This window comes from Paroedura picta, chromosome 3, assembly GCF_049243985.1.
Source record: "Paroedura picta isolate Pp20150507F chromosome 3, Ppicta_v3.0, whole genome shotgun sequence".
NCBI classification, from domain to species: Eukaryota; Metazoa; Chordata; class Lepidosauria; order Squamata; family Gekkonidae; genus Paroedura; species Paroedura picta.
Window position 1 is genome coordinate 169,562,272 of NC_135371.1, and position 22,319 is coordinate 169,584,590.

General features: G+C 51.9%; 1 protein-coding gene across 1 annotated transcript; it reads right to left on the reverse strand.

The window, feature by feature from the left end:
- Nucleotides 1–255: 255 nt before the first annotated feature.
- LOC143833518 (uncharacterized) lies at nt 256–15,265 on the reverse strand. The gene is made up of 6 exons (XM_077329426.1): nt 15,074–15,265; nt 13,656–14,015; nt 7,788–7,959; nt 7,070–7,259; nt 6,706–6,777; nt 256–1,841 (listed from the first exon to the last, which is right to left on the reverse strand). Exons 2-6 carry the CDS (start codon nt 13,720–13,722, stop codon nt 1,668–1,670), a joined length of 675 nt encoding a protein of 224 aa, XP_077185541.1. The 5' UTR covers nt 13,723–14,015; nt 15,074–15,265; the 3' UTR covers nt 256–1,667.
- Between the last annotated feature and the right edge of the window lie 7,054 nt (nt 15,266–22,319).

A 22,319-nucleotide genomic window follows, 5' to 3' on the forward strand; every position in this document is an offset into this window, starting at 1 on the left:
ACCGATGAAGTGTTGGGTGCACACGAAAGCTTCTACCCAGAATTAAACTTTGTAGGTCTTCAAGGTGCCTCTGGGCTCGAATTCTGCTCTCTTGCTTTGGGCCCACACAGCTTACCCACCCGCATGCAGCTTGATATGGAACCACGGTTTGTGAGCCAAGGACGAATGTCACCTCGATAGCAATCCCAATGGCCACCTGATGGTGTTTTTGAGGTCAAAAAGTGCTAATTGGCGCAAATCTAACTGCAGATAACGCACAGTTCAACGCTACTTTTATTGACGCTCTCAAGTTAAAACACACTTAAAACGATACGGGATCCACTTTCTCTCCGGCTTCAAGGCCGAGGGAGCCCTGCTGAGAAAGGTCAGTGCTTTTGCCCGGCGTAGACCAAAAAAGTTCGCTCCCATCTCTTCCCCTCTCGGTGAGGGAGAAAGCATTTGCCACATCCTGTGTCAAACCACAGCTTCCCCTTTCCTGCATCTTATCAGGAAGTTGCATCTATATTGGCTCCAGCAAAACCAGAACAGAAAGTGGCACAATCAGTGTAGCCTTGTTCACGGACCCCTACTCTCGGGGCGTGAATAGGTTCCTCGGCGTTGCAATCCCAGTTTTCAGTTTATGACCACTGCATGCATTGGGTTCCCCTCCTCTCACTGGGGTCACGGAGTCACCTGCAGGGATGGCCGAGAGTTCCAAAAGATTTCTGGCGTTCTGCCGTGGCCCAGAAACACCCAGTCCGCCCCTGGAAAGGGTCTGGTTGTTAAAGCCTCTCTGGAGAAGTTCTCTCCGGCACGGCTGCAGGAAATCGGTGCTTCCCGCAGCGATCCCATTCACCTGTATGAACAGGTGGGGGAAACACCTTGGCTGGAAGCTTGGGGCATGGACGTGGACCGTGCCTCTCGGGTCCACAACTGGAGTGCATCTGTCCCCTTGGAAAAAGCATGACCCCCAACACAGCCATTGGGGGGCACCAGTCAAGACAAGGATAAACTCTAGGCAGGGGGAGTGGGATTTTAAGCCACTCCAGTTACCACCCAATTGAACGTACAAGAGGGTAGACTTGGAAAAGGTATGTAATCGGCACCAAGCACATTTCTTGTATGCACCTCTACGGTCCTTTAAGATTAGAAAGAAGGGAAGATTTGATCAGTGTTAGCCACTGGAAGCTCCCACAGAGACAGCACGCCTGGGAGTACCAGAGGACAAAGACCCAGGGGAGGGCATGACCCATGTTGCCCTGCTGGCGAAGCCCCAGAAACATCCGTATGTCCGCAACAGGAAATGAAACGCTGACCCAGGTGCAGCTTCGGAATCAACGGGCCTGAGTTTAAGACAGAACTATAGTTGCCATTGACAAGGGGAGGAACCTTGGCTCGGTGGTGGAACGTCTGCCTGGCATGCCAAAGGTCCCCGGTTCAATCCTCGGCATCTTCGGTTTGAAAAAAGGATCGGGAGGCGGGTGACGGGAAAGACATCTGCCCGAGTCACTATAGAGTTGCTGCTAGTCTGGGCAGACAAGACCGACCAGGAGAAGGCAGCTTGACATGAATAAAGGGAAACTAACAGAGGGCAGGAGGAAAAATGAAAGGCAGCTAGAATACAAAAGGGGAGAGGGGCCTGGCGACAGGAAGGAAAGGCTACAGGGATGTAAAGGGGCTCTTCCCAGTCAGTTGCCGGGGTAGGGGTGGTGGTCTTCTGTCTCCGGGCTGCTCTGCTGCAGAGATGCTTGTCCACTGAGTCGTGCCAAAGGCCCCGCAGAGCCAGGGCTCCATGCCCGAAACTTCTGTGAATGGGAAGGACTGGGACCCTCCTCGTTGCTCTCCTTTGTTGGGGAGACCTGCTGGGAGATGGAGAGAGTGTTGATTAGAATCATAGAATCACGGAGTTGGAAGGTCCCTCCAGGGTCATCTAGACCAACCCCCTGCAGAATGCAGGGCATTCACAACTACCTGCCCACCCACAGTGACCCCAACTCCGTGCCCCCTCCCCCAAACTGGAATCCCTGACATGTTTGACCTAGAAAAAATTCACTGGGCGTACAAGAAAGGGCCACAAGAGGCAAACACTGACACAATCCCTTCTGCTCACCCACTCACAATCTGCCTAAGTCAGCAAAGACTTGGAGAGGTGTCTGATAGTAGCCTAGAGTTATAGGTTGTGTAAGGGCTTTTCCACATGCTCATCTTCCTTGCTTGTGTGTTCCTGTTACTTGGGGAGGGGGGCATGTTTCTGTCCCACATCTGCTTCACTCCCTCTAGTGGTCAATTTGATATTACATTGCTTCATGTCTGGAACAAAACCTGCATATCAAATCCGCAGTGACATATCCTGGACATGCAATCAGAATCACACAGAGCTGGAAGATACCACCAAGGGCCATCCAGTTCTGTCCCCCACCTTTTCAGGGACTTAAGAATCACACCCTCCTGACAAGCGGTCATCCAATCCTCTCCTAAAAACGTTATTACATAAAGTGGTGTAAAATCATAACATATAAAAAGATGGCCATCCTTCCGATGACATGTCGAGCCTGTGATATGTCCTCATTAGGGGACATCCCCCAATAGGGTAAGGGCAGTCCGCACTGAAGGACAATCAGAGGGTATTCCCCAAGCCTTGCTCCTCCTCCTCCATGCTGCTTCCTGGCACTTGGTGTGAACAAAAAGAGTTGGCAGGAGGTAAGATGGGGAGCTGGGAATGGCTGTCCAGCCACGCTGCACTACACAATGGCTGTGTCACACTCTGCACCGTGCTCACTGGCCTCCTGGCTGTTGAGAGGGTAGGGAGGCCCCGCCAGGCATGCTCTGCCATGGCCGTCCCACACTCCCTGGCCTCCTGGCCACCAGGAGCTCATCTACAGGAGCAAAGGTGGGTGGGCTTCAGCAGAGCATGGCGGCCCAGCTTCTAAAAGCCAACCTGTTCTGCCATAGCCCGCCTGCCCTCCACTCTGCTGCCCTTCTACCGTGTGTTTTCAAAACAGACTTTGCTACTAGTTGAAATGAACAAATAAATATCGAATCAACCACTAGAGGGAGCAAAGCACACATGGAACAGAAACTCTACTCCCCTAAGCAACAAGACGCATGAGCAAGGAAGAGGAGAATGTGGGAAAGCCCCATGTCAATCTACAGCAATGACTGACAGAAGACCACATAGAGGAACGATTTTTGAGTTATGTAAACTGCAGGTGCGGGGCGGGGGAGGTATTGCTTGTAGGCACCTGTGAGGCAAAGCACTTCTGGGCTCTTCGAGGAATTCATTTAAAGGGCTCATTCCATCTTGCAGGTGTTGTTAATTGGATCCCTCTTCCTACAAGGCCCTGATCATCTTCAAGGCAGGGGCATCGTGAGAACCTGAGGCCCACAGGATGGGAGGGGGAGAATCAGAAGTGCTAGAGGGCTTCAGCAAGAAGATTGCCTGACTGAAGAAGAAGAAGAGTTGGTTCTCATATGCCACTTTTCCCTACCCGAAGGAGGCTCAAAGCGGCTTCCATTCGCCTTCCCTTTCCTCTCCCCACAACAGACACCCTGTGAGGTGGGTGAGGCTGAGAGAGCCCTGAGATTACTGCTCGGTCAGAACAGCTCTATCAGTGCTGTGGCGAGCCCAAAGTCACCCAGCTGGCTGCATGTGGAGGAGGAGCGGGGAATCAAATTCAGCTCGCCAGATTAGAAGTCCACACTCCTAACTAGTACACCAAGCTGGCCATCATCATCTGACTGCATGGCCAACATAACTGAGCTAAGTGCCTGGAAGAAAACCAGCTTCGATTCTGATGGATTAATGGCCTGGTCTACAATATGTTTCGACAGCAACGTAGACAACATGAGCTTCGGCCTTCTAAGCTGGGACTGTAAGATCGTGTCATCTGACGCAGACTTCAAACTTGTTAGATAGCTAAGCTAGATGTTTGCTTGTTTGTTTGTTTTGCTGTAGGATTTTAAAGTGGTGCGTTTCCTAAAGACAAATCTATTTTTGAGAAATATTACCCGAATAAATTCTCTGTTTTACAAGGATTGTGTTCTAGTGCACACAAGCTCTGAGAACCGAGAGGGTTCAGGTTTGGACTCCTTGACGGCACCCCATGTTAAAATACTTCCTCCCACATAGAAAATTAGCCTTGTTGGATGAGTTTAAACATGCAGGAGAGCGGAGCACCAAGCCGCTTAAAGCAGGGGTAGTCAACCTGTGGTAGTCATTTGCTGGCAGGGGCTCATGGGAATTGTAGTCCACGAACATGTGGAGGACCACAGGTTGAGGATTCCTGGCTTAAAGGAATAAAATAGCTTGATTGAGAAGCGGAAAGAACTTCATATAGAAAGAGGAAGGGAGAATGCTATATAACTGTTCCATTCTGTATTCAGTCTGTTCATGAGGCAAGCAGGAGGAAGTGTGAGCAAAAGAGCAGGAAGTCTCCAATGAGCCAATCAGGACACTGGCAGAGATAATTTGAAAAAAAAAATACCAGGAAGTTCCTGATCTAAATAGGCTAACGATACATCTCCTCCAAAGCCCCCTTGCTTTATATTCCACTTATTCACTCTGTAGATCTTACATTTTCCAACAAGTATGTCTCAGAGAAGGATAAACCCAGGGGTGGCCAAACTGTGGCTCTCCAGATGTCCACGGACTACAATTACCATGAGCCCCTGCCAGCACTGGCAGGGGCTCATGGTTATTGTAGTCCGTGGACATCTGGAGAGCCACAGTTTGCCAACCCTTGGATTAGGCTCTTATCCAGATCCCCTAGCCTTTTCCAGGAAGCAAGTTCATTTCCCAGGGGGGATATTCCAACAAGAAATCTCACTTTTGAGGGGCCATCCGCCAACCACGGAGGACACGAACGCCGTCATAATTCAGCGGGCTCCTCGCTAGCCTCGCTGCTTGCTTTTCCTGCTCCCCCTTTTCCCTTCCTCAAATTGCCGCCCACTCCCCAATCAATGGCTCCCTACCCTTTTAGGGCCGTTTGAGCTTCTTTTGAAGAAATGATGAAAATAAGCTTTCTTATACGATGGGCATTTGCACGCAGGGTACAGCCAGCCCCGGAGGCCAAGGTGATTCACGGAAGGGGCTTTGTGTTTAAAAAGAGGCTCTCCGAACAGAGCAGAGAAAGGTGTTTTGAGACAGAGGGAGGTTTCGGCGGAGACGGCAGACGTGGGAGCGAGAGAAGGAAAAGAGAGCGGAGGCCCGTTGTAGACGAAATCCTGGTTTCATATCCGTTCCTCCTTATCTGCATTTCTCGGCATTATAATGCTGGAGGACGGGGGGGAGGGATTTGTCCACAGTGTCCTCCCCAAAGGACACTCCCGAGAGACAAATTCTATCACCTTTATTATTTTCCTTTGTTGCCATTCTGTCGTTTTATTCAACTTGGACATCTTTTTATCCTAACTGTATCGTGTCCGTTTTATACGCCAATAAAGGATTTCTGAACCGGGTGAACGCCCAGGGACGTCTGCTTGTAAGAGAGGGCCATGTGTTCGTTTTGAAAATAAAACCTGGGATGGGTACTTGGATAGATGCGAGCTCCAACTGTACATCCAGCCACACCTGCGTACATGAGGGACGGCCTCTCTGAATACCTTCTCCGGAGAGCTCTTTGCTCAGCAAATATCAACTTGCTGGCCATCCCCGGCCCCAGAAAGGTCACGACCAGGGCCCGGGCCTTTTTGGTCCTGGCTCTAGCCTGGTAGAATGAGTTGCCGGCTGAAGTGGCAGCTCTCATGGAGCTCCCTAAGTCCCGGAGGGGTTGCAAGATGGCGGTTATCCGCTAGGCATTTGGTTGAGGCCGAGGACTAGCCACTACCACCATCAAACCAGTTCACCAGCCAGACCCCCCCCCACTATTCTGCCATCTGTGCCTGGCCAATTGCCGCCATCTTACCTCCTGGCACGTAGAGAGAGCAGGAACGATGTAGAGAGATGGTTTTAAAGTATTTTAACTTAAATGCATCGTACCGCAAGAGAGCCTCTTGTGGCGCAGGGTGGTAAGGCAGCAGACATGCAGTCTGAAAGCTCTGCCCATGAGGCTGGGAGTTCGATCCCAGCAGCCGGCTCAAGGTCGACTCAGACTTCCATCCTTCCGAGGTCGGTAAAATGAGTACCCAGCTTGCTGGGGGGTAAACGGTAATGACTTGGGAAGGGAAGGGCAAACCACCCCGTATTGAGTCTGCCATGAAAATGCTAGAGGGCGTCACCCCAAGGGTCAGACATGACCCAGTGCTTGCACAGGGGAGACCTTTACTAGTTTTAGCTTATTGTGTAAGCCATTGAAATAAAGAAATAAACAAACAAACGTGATCCTGCTGGGCCTTATTTAAAATGTCATTTTTAAAAATCCCCAGGATCAGGGGATGGTTTCTTAACACCCCTGGAAGGATTTCACAAATGGGTGGAAGCTATGGATTTCTTAAACATTGGTTGGGTGATATGACCATAGAGGGCCATCCCTCCCAAAATGGCCAGTGATGGGCCTGGAGGGGCTGGGAAGGGGAGGAGCCCTGGGTGGGCGTGTTCATAGCTCTGCTTCCCGGCCATATTTTGCCCAATCGCACTGCTTCTGTGGTTCCTCGAACGCTGGAGAATGTCCCAGGGGGCTCTCAATGACAAAAAAGTCGAGAAAGGCTGGCCAGAAAGTCACCTACAGAGGTAATGGTCATGAGTTTGGAGGGAGACAAGGAAGAGACAGGGAGGACGTGGCGACTTACCGGATGGCTCGTGCCCGCAGGTGTCTCCAAGCAGCTCCGGCGAGGGGCGCAAGTGATGACGGACGGGCGCATCTGTGAGACAGGAGACATGAGAGGGAGGTAGACTGGGGATCAGCTAGGGGTGCCAACGCCCAGGCAGGGACTGGAGATCTCCCAGAATTAAAACGGATCTCCAGGCAAGAGGGATCAGATCCCCCCCCCGGAGAAAATGGCTGCTTTGAAAGGTGGGCTTTATGGCTTATCCCCTTCCCCTTCCCCAAGCCCTGCCCTCCCCAGGCTCCATCCCTAAATCCCCAGGAATTTCTCAAAAGTAAGCTGGCCAATCGAGGGACAAGAGGAGGCAACCAGCGTAGCCCAGACTGACCTGCTGTAACTGGGACACTGTAAGGGCGGTTCCCAAGAGGGGCTTCCTCAAGGGACATCGATGCGGGCAGGATGGGTGAAGCACTCGAGCGTCAATGCAAGGATCGGGTCTGGCGGTGGCAGTGGTGCCGGGCGTAGCCGCTGGGCCTTCCAGGGTTTGGCCAGCAGGGGGTGCTGTCCTCTTGTGAGAGCTGTAGGATGAAGGAGAGAATCCGTTATCAACACGCAAAGGTTGAAGTTGTCCAGCAGAGGGCAGCACTCACCACTCTGCAAAATCCCGTTTCCGCACGGCGTCACAGCCCGTTTGCCAGCTAAGGTTTGGCTTTGTGTGAAGCTGTCTAGCTGGAGAAGTTTTTTTCACAAAAGGGATCATGCACAGAGAGCATTTCCTCGCCGGCTGAACAGGCCCCGACAAGCCTCTGGCATCGTGAAGTTTTGCTGGTCGTTTCTTTTTCTGAAGGGCAGCCTTCTCTGCAAACCCGGTTTAAGGATTCACGGGGGCACCAGAACCAATTTACGGATTTGCAGGCCTTAGCAGCATGCAACTGGCAGAATGGCAATGCCCCAATACCTAAGGGGGCTCCATATCTATGTGTCTTGTGGTCTGCACACATCGTCCATGTGTTTTGCACATGCTCAGTTACTAACAGCATGCTTAGCAAACCCTTTTCGGCTCTCGTGGTCTGCAAGCAGCCTAGGTCTGCAGGACCCCTACTTACACCACTGTAGGCCTGTAGGGCATTGCTGACCGCATGACTTTAGACTCCTTCCGTCCTGAGGTTCGGTCGGGGCTTCGCACATCAGCACCGAGTTTGCGTTTGATGGAGTAGACCGGAAACCGATGGGCTGGGAGGCGGCGGAATTTCTGCTCATTCTCGAAAGAAGGCTGACCTGGAGAGCGAGGAGACAATGGGGTTCCTTAGCGGTTGGCCGTGTTGAGAATGAAATACATGGATGCAGCATACCCCGCGCAAACATATTGATCCGGCATATTCCTTTCTACAGCAGCAGATACCACGACCCTGCTGTTATTACAAAAGCACCTTCCTGCACCTTCTCATTGTACTACAAACCTATTCTGCTTATAAACATCCCCCCTGCGTTGTACGTGCTGCAGAAAGGTGAGAACTTTCCAGGCCTCCTAGAGACAAACCGCCCCACTCAGAATTTTAATTTCTAGAGAGCTCGGAGAGGAACATGAACACTGAAGAATGGAAAAATGAACGTTTTAATGAAAAATCATAAGAACAAAAGAGAAACCCCACAACGGTTTGGTGGGGCTGAAAGAGCTCTGACATTACTGCTCTGGGAGAACAGCTCTAACACGACTGTGACTGGCCCAAGGTCACCCAGCTGGCTGCCTGTGGAGGAGCGAGGGAATCAAACCCGGCTCTCCAGATCAGAAGCCGCCGCTCTTAACCACTGTCCCGTGCAGGCTCCCTCTCTTGCTTGCTGAGGGCGGTGGGGCAGTTCTGAGCATGCAGCGTGGCCCTGAGGACACACTCTGTACTGATTGCTTCTCATTTCCCTGCCACGCTGGAGTGGGTGGAATAATAGCATTGACTCACGGTTCCAGTTCTAACACGTCCGGCGTGCGACGTGGCTAAGAGGCACGCATCCGGACCTGCTGGAGTGCCTTTCCTTGTGGGATTAGCCGGTGGGTACTGAACTCTGTCACAGATTCGTGCCAACTATAACTAACTGGCTGCTTGCAGAGTCAGACTTGTCCGCTGTTTCTCTTTCTCTCTCTCTTGTTTTGTAGCGTGGCCAGCTTCCAAACGGTGTAGTGTAGTGTAGTAGAAGGGAAAAAAGCCTCAAGCTGGCCATGGCGAAGTGATTTAATGTTCAAAACTGTATCACAATGTTCAAAATAATTTTAAAACGGATTCCCAGGCATAGTCCGTTTTCGATTATCTTCATCGGTTTGAGATTGAACTATATAACCGAGACATTATAAGAGACTAACTTATTTCCAACAATAAAAAAATACTATTAGAGAAGATTGAGTTATTACAATATTGAGAATTCACTGATGAAGATGATCGAAAACGGACTATACTTGGGAATCCGTTTTGAAATTGTTTTGAACATTGTGATACAGTTTTGAACATTAAATCACTTCGACATGGCCAGCTTGAGGCATTTTTAAAGTCTGTTTTCGATCATCTTCTTCAGTGAATTCTCAATATTGTAATAACTCAATCTTCTCTAATAGTGTTCTTTTTATTGTTGGAAATACGTTAGTCTCTTATAATGCCTTGGTTATATAGTTCAATCTCAAACTGATGAAGATAATAAAAAACGGACTATGCTTGGGAATCCGTTTTGCAATTATTTTGAACATCGCGATACAGTTTTGAACATTAAATCACTTTCCCATCACTGGCCTGAGACTTTTTTTCTTCTGCTTTATTTCGGTTGATGGGTCTTCACCTGTCGCTTCCGAATGGTAGCTAAAGATCTTCTGGGATTATCACTGATCTCGAGACAACAGAGATCAGTTCCCCTGGAGAAAATAGCTGCTTTGGAAGGTGCTTTCTACAGCATTCTGCCCCATTGACGTCCCGCCCCTCCTCAGATCCCACTCACCTCAAGCTCCACCCTCCCAAATCTCCAGGTAGTTCCTAATCCAAAGATGGCAACCCGAGTCTTTCGGTACCTTCAAGACCAACATCTTGTTCTCACCCGCCCTGAGCCAACCGGGAAGGGCGGACCATGAAAATAAGGTCATTATGATTGTTATTGTGGCAGAGGTGCTCGTGGATCAGGGTCTGTTTCCCCACATGCAGGATACCAGCTAAGGATAACATTGGCAGTCCCCAGGTGGGCTGGGGGTCTCCTGGAATTACAACTGGGCTAGTAGCCCTCTGTCCCCATGGCTAGTAGCCAGTGCTAGACCACTCTTCCAGGCATCTCTCTCATCCCCCTTTAAAGCTGTTTATTCCGGTGGCCATCACTGTGTCCTCTGGCAGCCAGATTCATGTATTAATCACTGTGTGTGTGAAGCCATAAAGGAGGCGCAGGGAATTGAACCTGCTTCTCCAGATAAGAGATTGCTGCTCTTAACCCCTCCAGCACACTGGCTCCAGAAGAAGAAGAAGGAGAAGGAGAAGGAGGAGGAGGAGGAGGAGGAGGAGGAGGAGAAGGAGAAGGAAGAGAAGAAGAAGGAGAAGGAGAAGTAGGAGAAGGAGAAGGAGAAGAAGTAGGAGGAGGAGGAGGAGAAAAAGAAGAGTTGGTTTTTATACCCCGCTATTCATTACCCAAAGGAGTCTCCAAGCAGCTTACAATTGCCTTCCCTTCCTCCCCCTCTGCAACAAACACCCCGGCAGGTCGGTGGGGCCGAGAGAGCTCTGAGAGAACTGTTCTGAGAGAACAGCTCTAACAGAACTATGACGAGCTCAAGGTGTCCCACCTGGCTGCGTGTGGAAGAGTAATGGGGAATCAAGCCCAGTTTGCCAGATTGGAAGCTGCCACTTCTTCACTGCTACACCACAGGTGGTTCTCACACCAAGCTGATCTCCAGGCAAGAGGTCTTCTGGGAACCCCAAGTATGTTGCCATGGATTCCATGGTGGAGAATAGCTGCAATCCACCAACCATGCTACTCTGGAGGGACCTTGGCTGGTCACTCTGATCCAGCTGATCAGTTCTTACTGATTCCTTCCTTCCTTCCTTCCTTCCTTCCTTCCTTCCTTCCTTCCTTCCTTCCTTCCTTCCTTCCTTCCTTCCTTCTATCCATTCTTTCTTTCTTTCTTTCTTCCTTCCTTCCTTCTTCCTTCCTTCCTTGTGGGATTAGTGGGTACTGAACTTTGTTGCAGATTCATGCCAACTGTAGCAAACTGGCTGCTTGCAAAGTCAGACTTGCCTTCTCCCTCCCTCCCTCCCTCTCTCGTTTTGTAGCATAGCCAGCTTCCAAATGGTAGCAAGAGATCTCCTGGGATTAACACTGATCTCGAGGCAACAGAGATCAGTTCCCATGGAGAAAATGGCTGCTTTGGAAGGTGCTTTCTTACAGCATTCTGCCCCACTGAAGTCCCGCCCTCTCCTCAAACCCCACCCACCTCAAGCTCCACCCTCCCAAATCTCCAAGGTAGTTCCAAATCTAAAGCTGGCAACCCAAGTCTTTCGGCACCTTCAAGACCAACATCTTGTCCTCACTGATTTCCTTCCTTCCTCCCTCCCTCCCTTCCCAATTCATTGAGATTTTCCTTCCTTCCTTCCTTCCTTCCTTCCTTCCTTCCTTCCTTCCTTCCTTCCTTCCTTCCTTCCTTCCTTCCTTCCTTCCTTCCCAATTCCTTGAGCTTTTCCTTCCTTCCTTCCTCCCTCCCTCCCTCCCTCCCTCCCTCCCTTTTCAGTCCACTTCCAATCTCCTTCCTTCCTTCCTTCCTTTCTTCCTTCCTTCCTTCCTTCCTTCACGCCCCACTAATCTCCTCAACAGGGACCCAAAATGGCTTCCGATATTACTCTCTTCTCCAATATATTCTTACGACAGTACTGTGAGGTAGGTTAGCAACCGTGGCAGGGAGGATTTGCAGCTGCCTCTCCCAAAACCTGGTCAAGCACTCTAGCCCATGGGTGGCCACCAGGGGCTCATGGGAATTGTAGTCCACAGACACCTGGAGAACCACCATCTGGCCACCCCTGGGCCAGCTGCAATGTCAGACCGGCTTGGTCGTCATTAGGAGGACAAAAGGGAGGTGAGGAAAACAACCTTGGGGGCTTCAAGCTCCTTCAAACGAAGGGCAGAAGAAAGGAATGAGTCACCGAGAAACTTGCAGGCAAAAATCCCCACAGCGAGAGAAATGGAGGAGTGACAAGACAGCAAATCTAAAGATGTCTATATTTGTCCATGCTGACAGAGGGAAAGCCGACTTCAAAAGAGCAAATTAAAAAAAAAGAATTGCACCCAACTTCAGATTTGGCTGCCTTGGAACGAACAAGGGCACAGTGTGCTCTGAGAGATCAGGGAGACCCAGTTTCGAATCCTCACTGTGCCCGGCGACTGCAGGTCAGTCCTACACTCGGCCTGGCCCTACCTCACAGGGTTGTTGTGAGGCCAAAATGGAGGAGCGGGCAGGACACAAGCTGCTTTGGGTCCTTCCTGGGGGGAAAGGCAGGGGACAGACGAAGCAAAGCCGAGAAAGAAGATCAGAATATGCAGGGAGCACTTGGTTTAGTCTTTCCTCTTCTCCAAACTTGTTTCACCTCCAAAGGGTACGGCTATGAACAGGGGGTCCCGCCCTATCCTAGGCATTCCCCTATTGAACGCGGAAGACCACGGCCCAATTCTACATCATTAGGACCATGTTATGGGTTCCGGCTGGGATGAGCTAAACTGGGTTGGAAAGCTTCTTGTTCAGTTAGACCGCCGTCTCATGACGGTACTTGTCAAATATTTTATTTATCATTTTATTTATTATTATATTTATATACCGCCCTCCCCGAAGGCTCGGGGCGGTGATGTTTAATGTTTTAATGCAATTTTATGGGTTAATCTTGTTTTATGGTTTTATTCTGTAAGCCGCCTCGAGGTGACATTCGTCAAGAGAGATGGGATATATATTTAACAAATAAACAAACATATAAATATAGATGGAAGATGCAGCTTTTGGGTGGGGTGGGGGGCTAGAACAGCCGGGAGGGGGTGCAGAGATGAGGCGAAAAGGGGTAGTAACTGAAGGCTTTTCCAGGCCCTACATCAGCTCATACCGTGAATAAACCTTTGTGGGCCTTCAAGGGACCCCCGGACTCACACTTGGTTTTGCGGCTTCAGACCAACACAGCTGCCCACCTGAATCTATCTGAAGGTGTGTGAATGCACGCGAAAGCTTACACCCAGAATTAAGCTCCTTTGGCCTTAAACGTACCCCTGGACTCACGGATCTGCAGCTTCAGACCCACACGGTGACCCGTGTTGGAAGGACTGTGTGTGATCACGGAAGCTTGTCCCCAGAATCAAAGCACGTTGGTTGGAAAGGCACACCTGGGTTTGAAATTTGGCCTTGTGCTTTGCAAGGACACAGCCGCACACCTGAATCTATCTGAAGGCGTGTGCACGTACACGAAAGCGTATCCCCAGAATTAAACTTTGTCGGTCTTAAAGGAGCTCCTGGGGTCGTTGTTTCGGCTGCTTCAGACCAACACGGTTGCCCACCTGAAGATTTGGGAGCCGGGAGTCCAGCCCTGCTGCAGAGCCAAGCTCTCCGTGCTCAGCCAGAGCCTCGGTTGCTTTTCATGCCCTGGGGATATGGCTAAATATTCCAGGCAGGCGTTTGTGGCAGGAGCGGCAGCTGCAGCTGCAAAGTCAGGGAAGGCTTTCAAACCGGCTTTTCCGGAGCGCCTCTGGCCACCCGGAATTTCCACCGATTCAGGCACACAGGCTTGCCTCGCAGCTGTGCCGAAAACAGGAGCGGGGGCCCACTCCTGCCCTTTTGGAAGGGGATGGAGCCCAGATATCCCAGATCAGACTCTGCAGGGGCGAGCCTAACAAGCCACGGGCCCCACGGACGTGGCTGCTAGCCTATGACATCTCGCAGGCCGCCTTCAACCTGCCCAGGCGCAGGGAAGTTTGGACACCTAGGGACCTACCTTCCAAGATGTAGACCTTGAATCCGCTGCTGATGCCCGTAGTGTAGTGGAAATCCGCCAGAGCCATCTCTGCTGTGGCCCCGGCCGGAGAGGCGCCGTTGACAGCACTGTCTGCTGGGGAGAAAGATTTAGGTCTGCTGCTGATTTGAGGATGCCCAGCAGGCACCCCGAATCTCCTGCTGTGCTGGGACGCTTGGGACTCTTGCTCAGCTCTTGTGGGGGTCTGGGTGCTCTGAGGGTACCCCCCGATTCTTCCCGAGAGAGAAAGAGAAGAGAAGCGCCCTGGTCCCGATTGGTTGTCCTTCGCGTGGCTGAATTCTCTGGCTTGCAGCACCCTTTCTTGAACTTTGGAGAGCGTCCCTGCAAAGGTGGGGTTTATAACTGGCTGGTCTCAACAGGTCTGACACCCTCCCATCCCCTCCCGGTGAGCCCCCCCCCCTCCGGGGCAGGTGTCTGAGCATGCACGAACAGCTGTCACGCCCTTGAGGGGAGGGCGTGGAGCCCCCAGATGGAGCAAGTGCCGGGCAGACGGCAAAAAGGGAGAGGAGATGCTATCAGCAGACAGGTGGTGCGCACGCAGAGGCGGAGAGGGAGCTGATGGAGAAGTTCCCGAGGATCTGGGGAGATCGTCAGATCTCTTAATTCTCTTTCTATTCTGTTTGGGTCCCGCGGCACAGCTTGCACTGCTGTTTCGCAACAATACGTTTATTGTAAAACGCGAACTTCTCAAACTGTTTATGGATTCTGTTTACTTCACCTGGATCTCACTTTTCTGCCCCGAGGAGTTTGCAACATCTCCCTCTTCTCCATGGGATCCTCGCAACAACCCTGCGAGTTAGGCACACAATAGCTAGGGACAGGAGTCTGACATGGGGGTTATGAAGCAGGAGAGCCGGGTTTTTGTAGCTGTAGTCTCCAAACAGCTTGCAATTGCCTGACTTTCCTTTCCTCACAACATATACCATGTGAGGGAGGTGGGGTTGAGAGAGCTCTGAGAGAACTGTGACTGGCCCAAGATCACCCAGCAAGCCCCACGTGTCTCAAAGCAGCCTACAATCATCTTTCGTTCCTCGCTCAGCAACAAACGCCCTGTGAGATAGGTGAGGCTGGGAGAGCTCAGACAGAACTTTGACTGGCTCAAGGTCATACAGCCAACCATATTTGGAGGAGAAGTGGGGGAATCCAATCCAGCTTTTCAGATCTGAGGCTGCTGCTCTTCACCACTACTCCATGCCAGCTCTCTACACCCCACTGTGAACCCCAAAGAACCATGGAAAGGCACGGCATCTTTGAAATTCTGGGACAGGGCATCGGGCACAAGCACAAAATGGCCGCCGCAAGAGGCGGAGCCAGCCACAGAACCTGTCAGGGAGCAAGGTCGCGCATAACCCTGATAGCGGAAGCAGGCGGCACCTCACAGGTTAAAGGCAGCGGCCCGGCCCAGTCCTGGCGTGAGGAGAGCCACGCGCCAAGCGGCTGGGGGCGCGTGTCAGGGCCGGCTCCCCCCACACCCCGAGAAGCCGTTGAGCCGCATTCCGGAGCCTTCCCCGCCCCGACCTGCCTGAGGGAGGGAAGATCCCTGACAGGAGGGAAGCTGGCAGGCTTGGGCCGGGCCTACAGACCTGCCTCGCCCAACGCCCGGCACGCCCCGTCCTGCCCCGGAGGCAGCTGTGCCGAAAACAGGAGCGGGGCCCAGCGGGCGAGGAGTCTGGGAGTCTGGAAAGCGGACTGGACCGGGGACGGGACGCGGCACGTCGGGGCACAGGCTGCGGCGGGGAGGCGAGATTCCAGGCCTTGCCCAAGACTGTCCCGGAGACATGCTTTCATCGCTCGTGCTTAATCCGGTTTCCTTCCCCGGGCATCAGAATGTCCCTCCTCGCTTCCCTCCAAGCATGTACGAGGAGCATGGAGCGAGGGAGGAAGAGAAAGAATGAATGGCCTACAGGTCAGCAATTAAAGCATACCTGCTCGTTCTTGCAGAAGGAAGGCTGCCAGCTTGGGGGAAATAAAAATTGCAACCAGGCCTGGCTGCTGGGCTTCAAGCACCCCATTGATTCAAAGCTGTGGTTCTCAACCTGGGGGTCGTTCGGGACCCCTTTGGGGGTCGAATGACCCTTTCACAGGGTTAGCGGCAGGGCGAGCAGCTTGGCCGGGGAGCGGGCAGCATCCCCACAACAGTCTTGCAGGGTAGATCGAGAGAGAGCGTTCGTCTGTCTGGAGCAGTGGGAAAGGGTGAGATTGGCATGGTGGGTCAAGAGGCAGAACAGAACTGAGAAACCCCGGGGGAAAAAAGCAATTTATATACACCCGGAGTCTGCTGAACCAAGGCTGAGCAAAGTACAATTCATATGAATAGTCAACCAGTATAAAAAGAAGAAGAGTTGGTTCTTATATGCCGCTTTTCTCTACCCAAAGGAGTCTCAAGGCAGCTTACATTTGCCTTCCCCTTCCTCTCCCCACAACAGACACCCTGTGAGGTGGGTGAGGCTGAGAGAGCCCTGATATCACTGAAGAAGAAGAAAAGTTGGTTCTTATATGCCGCTTTTCTCTACCCGAAGGAGTCTCAAAGTGGCTTACATTTGCCTTCCCTTTCCTCTCCCCACAACAGACTCCCTGTGAGGGAGGTGAGGCTGAGAGAGCCCTGATATCACCGAAGAAGAAGAAAAGTTGGTTCTTATATGCCGCTTTTCTCTACCCGAAGGAGTCTCAAAGTGGCTTACATTTGCCTTCCCTTTCTTCTCCCCACAACAGACACCCTGTGAGGTGGGTGATGCTGAGAGAGCCCTGATATCACCGAAGAAGAAGAAAAGTTGGTTCTTATATGCCGTTTTTCTCTACCCGAAGGAGTCTCAAAGCGGCTTCCAATCTCTTTCCATTTCCTCTCGCCACAACAGACACCCTGTAAGGTGGGTGAGGCTGAGAGAGCCCCGATATCACTGATATCAAGATGGTTCTTCTCTGTTTTTCTGATTTCTGATTCCTGGCTAGTCTCCACCAAAGCGCCGTCCGGATATCAGCCGCTTTCAAGTACCTTTTCATCAGTAGCAAAGACACCAAAGGAGCTCTGACAGACCCTGAAAACCTCAAAAAAGTATTTCTCAAAAGTGGTGCCTCAAAAAACACCTTCAAAGCCACGAGTTCCGAAACTCCGTTCCCAAGGGGGACCTGCTTTCACTGTGGCAAAACCGCGACGCATAAGCGGCCCTCCCTCAGAGTCCATTTTGAAACCGCTGTCGGTTCAAGAACAGAAAAATGGGACACTGAGCTGCTCTCTGCCGAACGTTCCCTCAAAGGTATCGTTTTCGGAGCCAGGAATCTCTCTTTCCCTCCTTCGCCGGCTCATTCCCCCTCCACGGAGGGAGACGTTCCCCACGGCAGGAACGGGCCTAGGGGCAGCGACGTTTTTCCACAGCAGCTGATGCGGGGAGGCGCCTTTGACGGTTCTGGCGAGGCCTCTCTGCGTCTGGGCCAGGAGTTCACGGAGGGCCTGTGAGGGCCTGCCGGGAGTGCGCTGCCGGGCTGTGCGTTCAGGCCTGCCTCGGCTCAGCCCGGGTGAGTCTACCACAGCAGGAGGTAGAGGCATGACGTCGAAAGCGTGGCTCCGTTGAAGCCGGGCCGAGGGAGAGGGAGGGATTCGGAGCCTGAAAGAAACGGCCACAACACCAGGGACGAAATAAGGTTGCTGATAAGAATGATTTGCAGATGATTTAAAGCCCGGTTGCAGAATGAAGACACGGACGCCTGGAGCTGCATGTTATTGGGTCAGGCCTCTAGCTATGCTAGCCAAACTCAGGAGTGGCCAAACTGTGGCTCTCCCCAATCCACAGGTCCGTGGACTACAACTCCCATGAGCCCCTGCCTGCATGTGACCTGAGGCCCTGGCTCAGTGCACCGCCCTCCCAGGACGCCATGCACCCCCCCGTTGAGAATGGCTGCACTACAGTTTCTCCCTTCCGCAGATTTCTTGTAGCATCATTTCAGGAAGGGAGGAGAGAAAATGTGTCATGAGTCTGGCAGGCGTGTCTGGAAATGTGTGTGCATGGAAGCCAAAGGCCAAGGCCCTGTTTCCTGTTAGCCTCGTGCCCCTCTTCGGATATCCATTTGTTATTGTTGGAACTGCGCTGTTCTAAGAAAAATACCCCGAACAAAGCTATCCAACGATCAACGGAGTTAACCTAAATTGATTTTGTTGAAAAAGGAGAGTTGGTTTTTCTCCCCCGCCTGAAGGAATCGCAAAGCAGCTTGCCTTCCCTTCCTCTCCCCACAACAGACACCCTGTGAGGGAGGGGAGGCTGAGAGAGCCCTGAGATTACTGAAGAAGAAGAAGAAGAAGAGTTGGTTCTTATATGCCACTTTTCTCTACCCGAAGGAGTCACAAAGCGGCTTACAGTCGCCTTCCCTTTCCTCTCCCCACAACAGACACCCTGTGAGGGAGGGGAGGCTGAGAGAGCCCTGAGATTACTGAAGAAGAAGAAGGGTTGGTTCTTATATGCCACTTTTCTCTACCCGAAGGAGTCTCAAAGCGGCTTACAGTTGCCTTCCCTTTCCTCTCCCCACAACAGACACCCTGTGAGGGAGGTGAGGCTGAGAGAGCCCTGATATTACTGAAGAAGAAGAAGAAGAAGAGTTGGTTCTTATATGCCACTTTTCTCTACCCGAAGGAGTCACAAAGCGGCTTACAGTCGCCTTCCCTTTCCTCTCCCCACAACAGACACCCTGTGAGGGAGGGGAGGCTGAGAGAGCCCTGAGATTACTGAAGAAGAAGAAGGGTTGGTTCTTATATGCCACTTTTCTCTACCCGAAGGAGTCACAAAGCGGCTTACAGTCGCCTTCCCTTTCCTCTCCCCACAACAGACACCCTGTGAGGAAGGGGAGGCTGAGAGCCATGATATTACTGAAGAAGAAGAGCTGGTTCTTATATGCTGCTTTTCTCTACCTGAAGGAGTCTCAAAGCGGCTTCCAATTGCCTTCCCTTTCCTCTCCTCACAACAGACACCCTGTGAGGAAGGGGAGGCTGAGAGAGCCCTGAGATTACTGAAGAAGAAGGATTGGTTCTTATATGCCACTTTTCTCTACCCGAAGGAGTCACAAAGCGGCTTCCAATTGCCTTCCCTTTCCTCTCCCCACAACAGACACCCTGTGAGGAAGGGGAGGCTGAGAGAGCCCTGAGATTACTGAAGAAGAAGAAGAGCTGGTTCTTATATGCCGCTTTTCTCTACCAGAAGGAGTCTCAAAGCAGCTTCCAATTGCCTTCCCTTTCCTCTCCCCACAACAGACACCCTGTGAGCCAGGTGAGACTGAGAGAGCCTTCGTATTACTGCTCCATCAGAGCAGCTGTGTTGAGCCTAAGTTCACCCAGCTGGCTGCAAGGTCACCCACCTGGCTCTCGAGTGGCATGATAATGAAACGGTGCCGCATAAGGCCAGGCACATCGGTGTGCTGCTGTGCAAACATATCCAAGCGCATATCCGTGTGCATCGGCATACCTTTTTTTCATGACGCAAGCAGACAACGGCCTGTTGAAAATAAATGGATATAACAGGCAGACGAAGGGGAAATACTTTCAGTAAGGAGGGAGGGCTAAGCCCTTGGAGGGGTTATAGGAGCGTCAAAGAAATGATAGAAGAGAATCAGTTTACCCTGTCTCTTCCAGCCTTCGGGGGGGGCTATGCTTAGTTTAGGCCAGATATCGGGTCCTTCAACGTCCTGTTTAGTCTCTGATCCTTTATTGCTGTCCCTTGGAAGTTAAAGGTAAAGGTATCCCCTGTGCAAGCACCGGGTCATGTCTGACCCTTGGGGTGACGCCCTCCAGCGTTTTCATGGCAGACTCAATACGGGGTGGTTTGCCAGGGCCTTCCCCAGTCATTACCGTTTCCCCCCCAGCAAGCTGGGTACTCATTTTACCGACCTCGGAAGGATGGAAGGCTGAGTCAACCTTGAGCCGGCTGCTGGGATCGAACTCCCAGCCTCATGGGCAGAGCTTCAGATAGCACATCGCTGCCTTACCACTCTGTGCCACAAGAGGCTCCCCTTGGAAGTTAGACCAGCCTTTTTGACCGCTGAGAAACCCCTAAAGCATTTTTCAGGCTTCAAGAATCCCCAGAAATGGCACAATCGTGCAGAATAGGGTTGGGAAGCAGAGCTGTGTACCTAGGCCCCCTCCCCTTCCCACTCCCTCCAGGCCCATCATTGGCCATTTGGGGGGGGGCAGGTCAACATGATCAGACGTTTCTTGATCCTAGCTGAGAATGCCTGAGTGAGATGGAGAGCTCTCAGGGAATCCTGGCCTGTTTCCCCTTTCCTTTCCAATGTTTTGCCACTCTCAAAGAGGCCTCCCCACCTTTGAGGGCAAGTTGCAGACATGGACGCTGCATCTTTCCCCCTCCAAGCTATTCAGCTTAGAGCGGGAATCTCTCTCCCCCCCTCTCTACCGAGAACCGGCTTTAATAAAAGAGTTACATTTGACTGAAGAAGTCCTGTCTGAGCCTGATTAATTGTTTGTCATCTCGCTGACTCACAGGGCCACACTGAATGCCGCGCATAAACTTCCGGTGTTTTGCCAAGCCTTTGGGCACCCTGCTATCTAATTAGGGAACTGACATCATAAACTACACCAAAATGTCCCTGTTTTTCCACCTGCGAAAGGCTGGCAGGCTTGTAATTGTCCTGCGTCGATCCTTTTGAATGCCTTCGGAGTCACCTGCTCTCTTCTTGCATTGCAAATTAGTTCTAGGCACTGCTCCAGTCCTGTAACTCCCCCTGTGGAATTACTGCTTGTCGGCTCGTATTCATGGTGGGAGCCCCCCCAGGAGTGGGGGAAAAAGTGAACTCTGAAGGAATGACCACTGGGGTTTCTATCAACTTTTTATAAGCTTTACTTTAACACTTTAATACCAGCAGGAAGGTATGGAGCCTCAAACGCGCTAAAGGCGCCTGGTTCGTCCCGCCCTCACACCTGCCTCCCTCTCCCTTGTTCCCGGGGACGGGAATTTCTTTTTTAAAAGGTCTAACGTCCTGGAGCAACGAATAGGCAGACAAGACTGCAGGCGATGCCAGAAATAAAATCCCCCACAAAGCACGGTTGGGGTGCAATTCAAAGGCCACTCGGCACAAACTGCTGTAGCCCTTCCTCTGGCATCATTAGAGCAGGCTTTCTCAACCAGGGTTTCATGAAACCTGGGTTCCCTCCCCTGGCCCCTGGCCATGTAGCCCAAAGTGGTTTTGGGATCAAGTGGGGTGGGTGGGGGCTGGCCCGCTCATTAGCAGACCCAGGACAGAGCTCCTTAGCAGGCAGTCAGCAGGCCAGGAAGCCCTCGTTAGCAGGCTCTTCACCACGACCCTTTGCCCATGGCCCTCTCCCCTTACCTGCTGCTGGCTCCAGGCACTGAGGCACATCTGAGAGCAGAGGCTAGAGTACAGGGACAGAGGGTGGGAACTGCAGGGGCAGGGCCAATCAGGGTGCAGCCAGCATTGCTGGCTGCACCCTGATTGGCCCTATTCCAACTTGGACAGCTGGACACGTTCCAGCATTGCTGGCTGCACCCTGATTGGCCCTATTCCAACTTGGACAGCTGGACACGTTCCACCCCCCAGGCTGTTTCACAAATATATAGAGGAACCATGGATAAGGATGTTGATGTTGATGTTTATGTGTGTTAAACTTTTATCGGGCGATTTGTGAGGTCGACTCGCCCCTTCTCCCAAAATGGCCAATGATGGGCCTGGAGAGGGTGGGAAGGGGAGGGACCTTGGGTGGGCGTGTCCACAGCTCTGCTTCCCAACCATATTCTGCACAATCGTGCCACTTCTGGGGTTTCTCGAAGCCTGAAGAACGTTTCAGAGGTTTCTCAATGGTAAAAAAGTTGAGAAAGGCTGCTTTAGAGCGTGAAAGAGCCGCCTCGGTCTGTCTGACATGCCCCCAGTCTTCTTTGGTCTTCTTCAACGTTGCACTTAACGGGGTTGCCAACTCACCAGGAAAGAAACCAGCAAAAACACACAGCCCGGCCTGCTCTTTTCTCCGCGAATTCACCCAGGAAAGCGTCCAAAGGTGCCAGAGAAAATGGATCCCTCTTGATAGGCTGATGCAATGCTTTTTGAGCCGACATTTTTGATCCTGCGTTGAGCAGGGGGTTGGACTAGATGGCCTGTATGGCCCCTTCCAACTCTATGATTCTATGACATTCCAAGAGATGGCCTCATGCTCAAAAGGGTTGGGGATGCCTGACTTAACGTGGCCTGAACATGAAGGATCTGCAGAATGCATGCCTGGCTATGGAGGCGAATGCTCTCCTCTCCTTTCTCCTTTCTCACCTTGGCAGGTTTTCACACGGGGGTGGGTGGGAGGAAGGAGGCATATGTGGTGGCGAGGCAGATGGCAAGCCACCTGGAGAAGGAGGTAGCTGGAATGCTTAGAGTCGGAACAATAACCCTGTTTCCATCAAGCTATCTCCACCTCCTCCTTTAATATCGCGGGGATAGGCTGCGGATTTGCAGGAAGACGAGATGGCTGTAATCTTGTTTGATTCCTTCCCATGCCCCCGCGCTGGAGGCGTTTGCTGTTCAGTCGTGTGCTATTGCCTTGAAGCTCAAAATCTCTCCCCTTGAAATAGGAGGCCTCTGGTCTCAGTGGTCACAAAAGCACCTGCCGCTTGGCGCATGCTCACT

Excerpts from the sequence above, each read along its gene's own strand:
- LOC143833518 (XM_077329426.1), bottom strand. The coding sequence starts at position 13,722 with ATGGCTCTGGCGGATTTCCACTACACTACGGGCATCAGCAGCGGATTC. Across the intron at positions 7,260-7,787 it reads CCCTACAGGCCTACAGTGGT|CTCTCACAAGAGGACAGCAC; the intron begins GTAAGTAGGGGT and ends TTCATCCTACAG. Across the intron at positions 6,778-7,069 it reads CAGTGTCCCAGTTACAGCAG|ATGCGCCCGTCCGTCATCAC; the intron begins GTCAGTCTGGGC and ends CCTGTCTCACAG.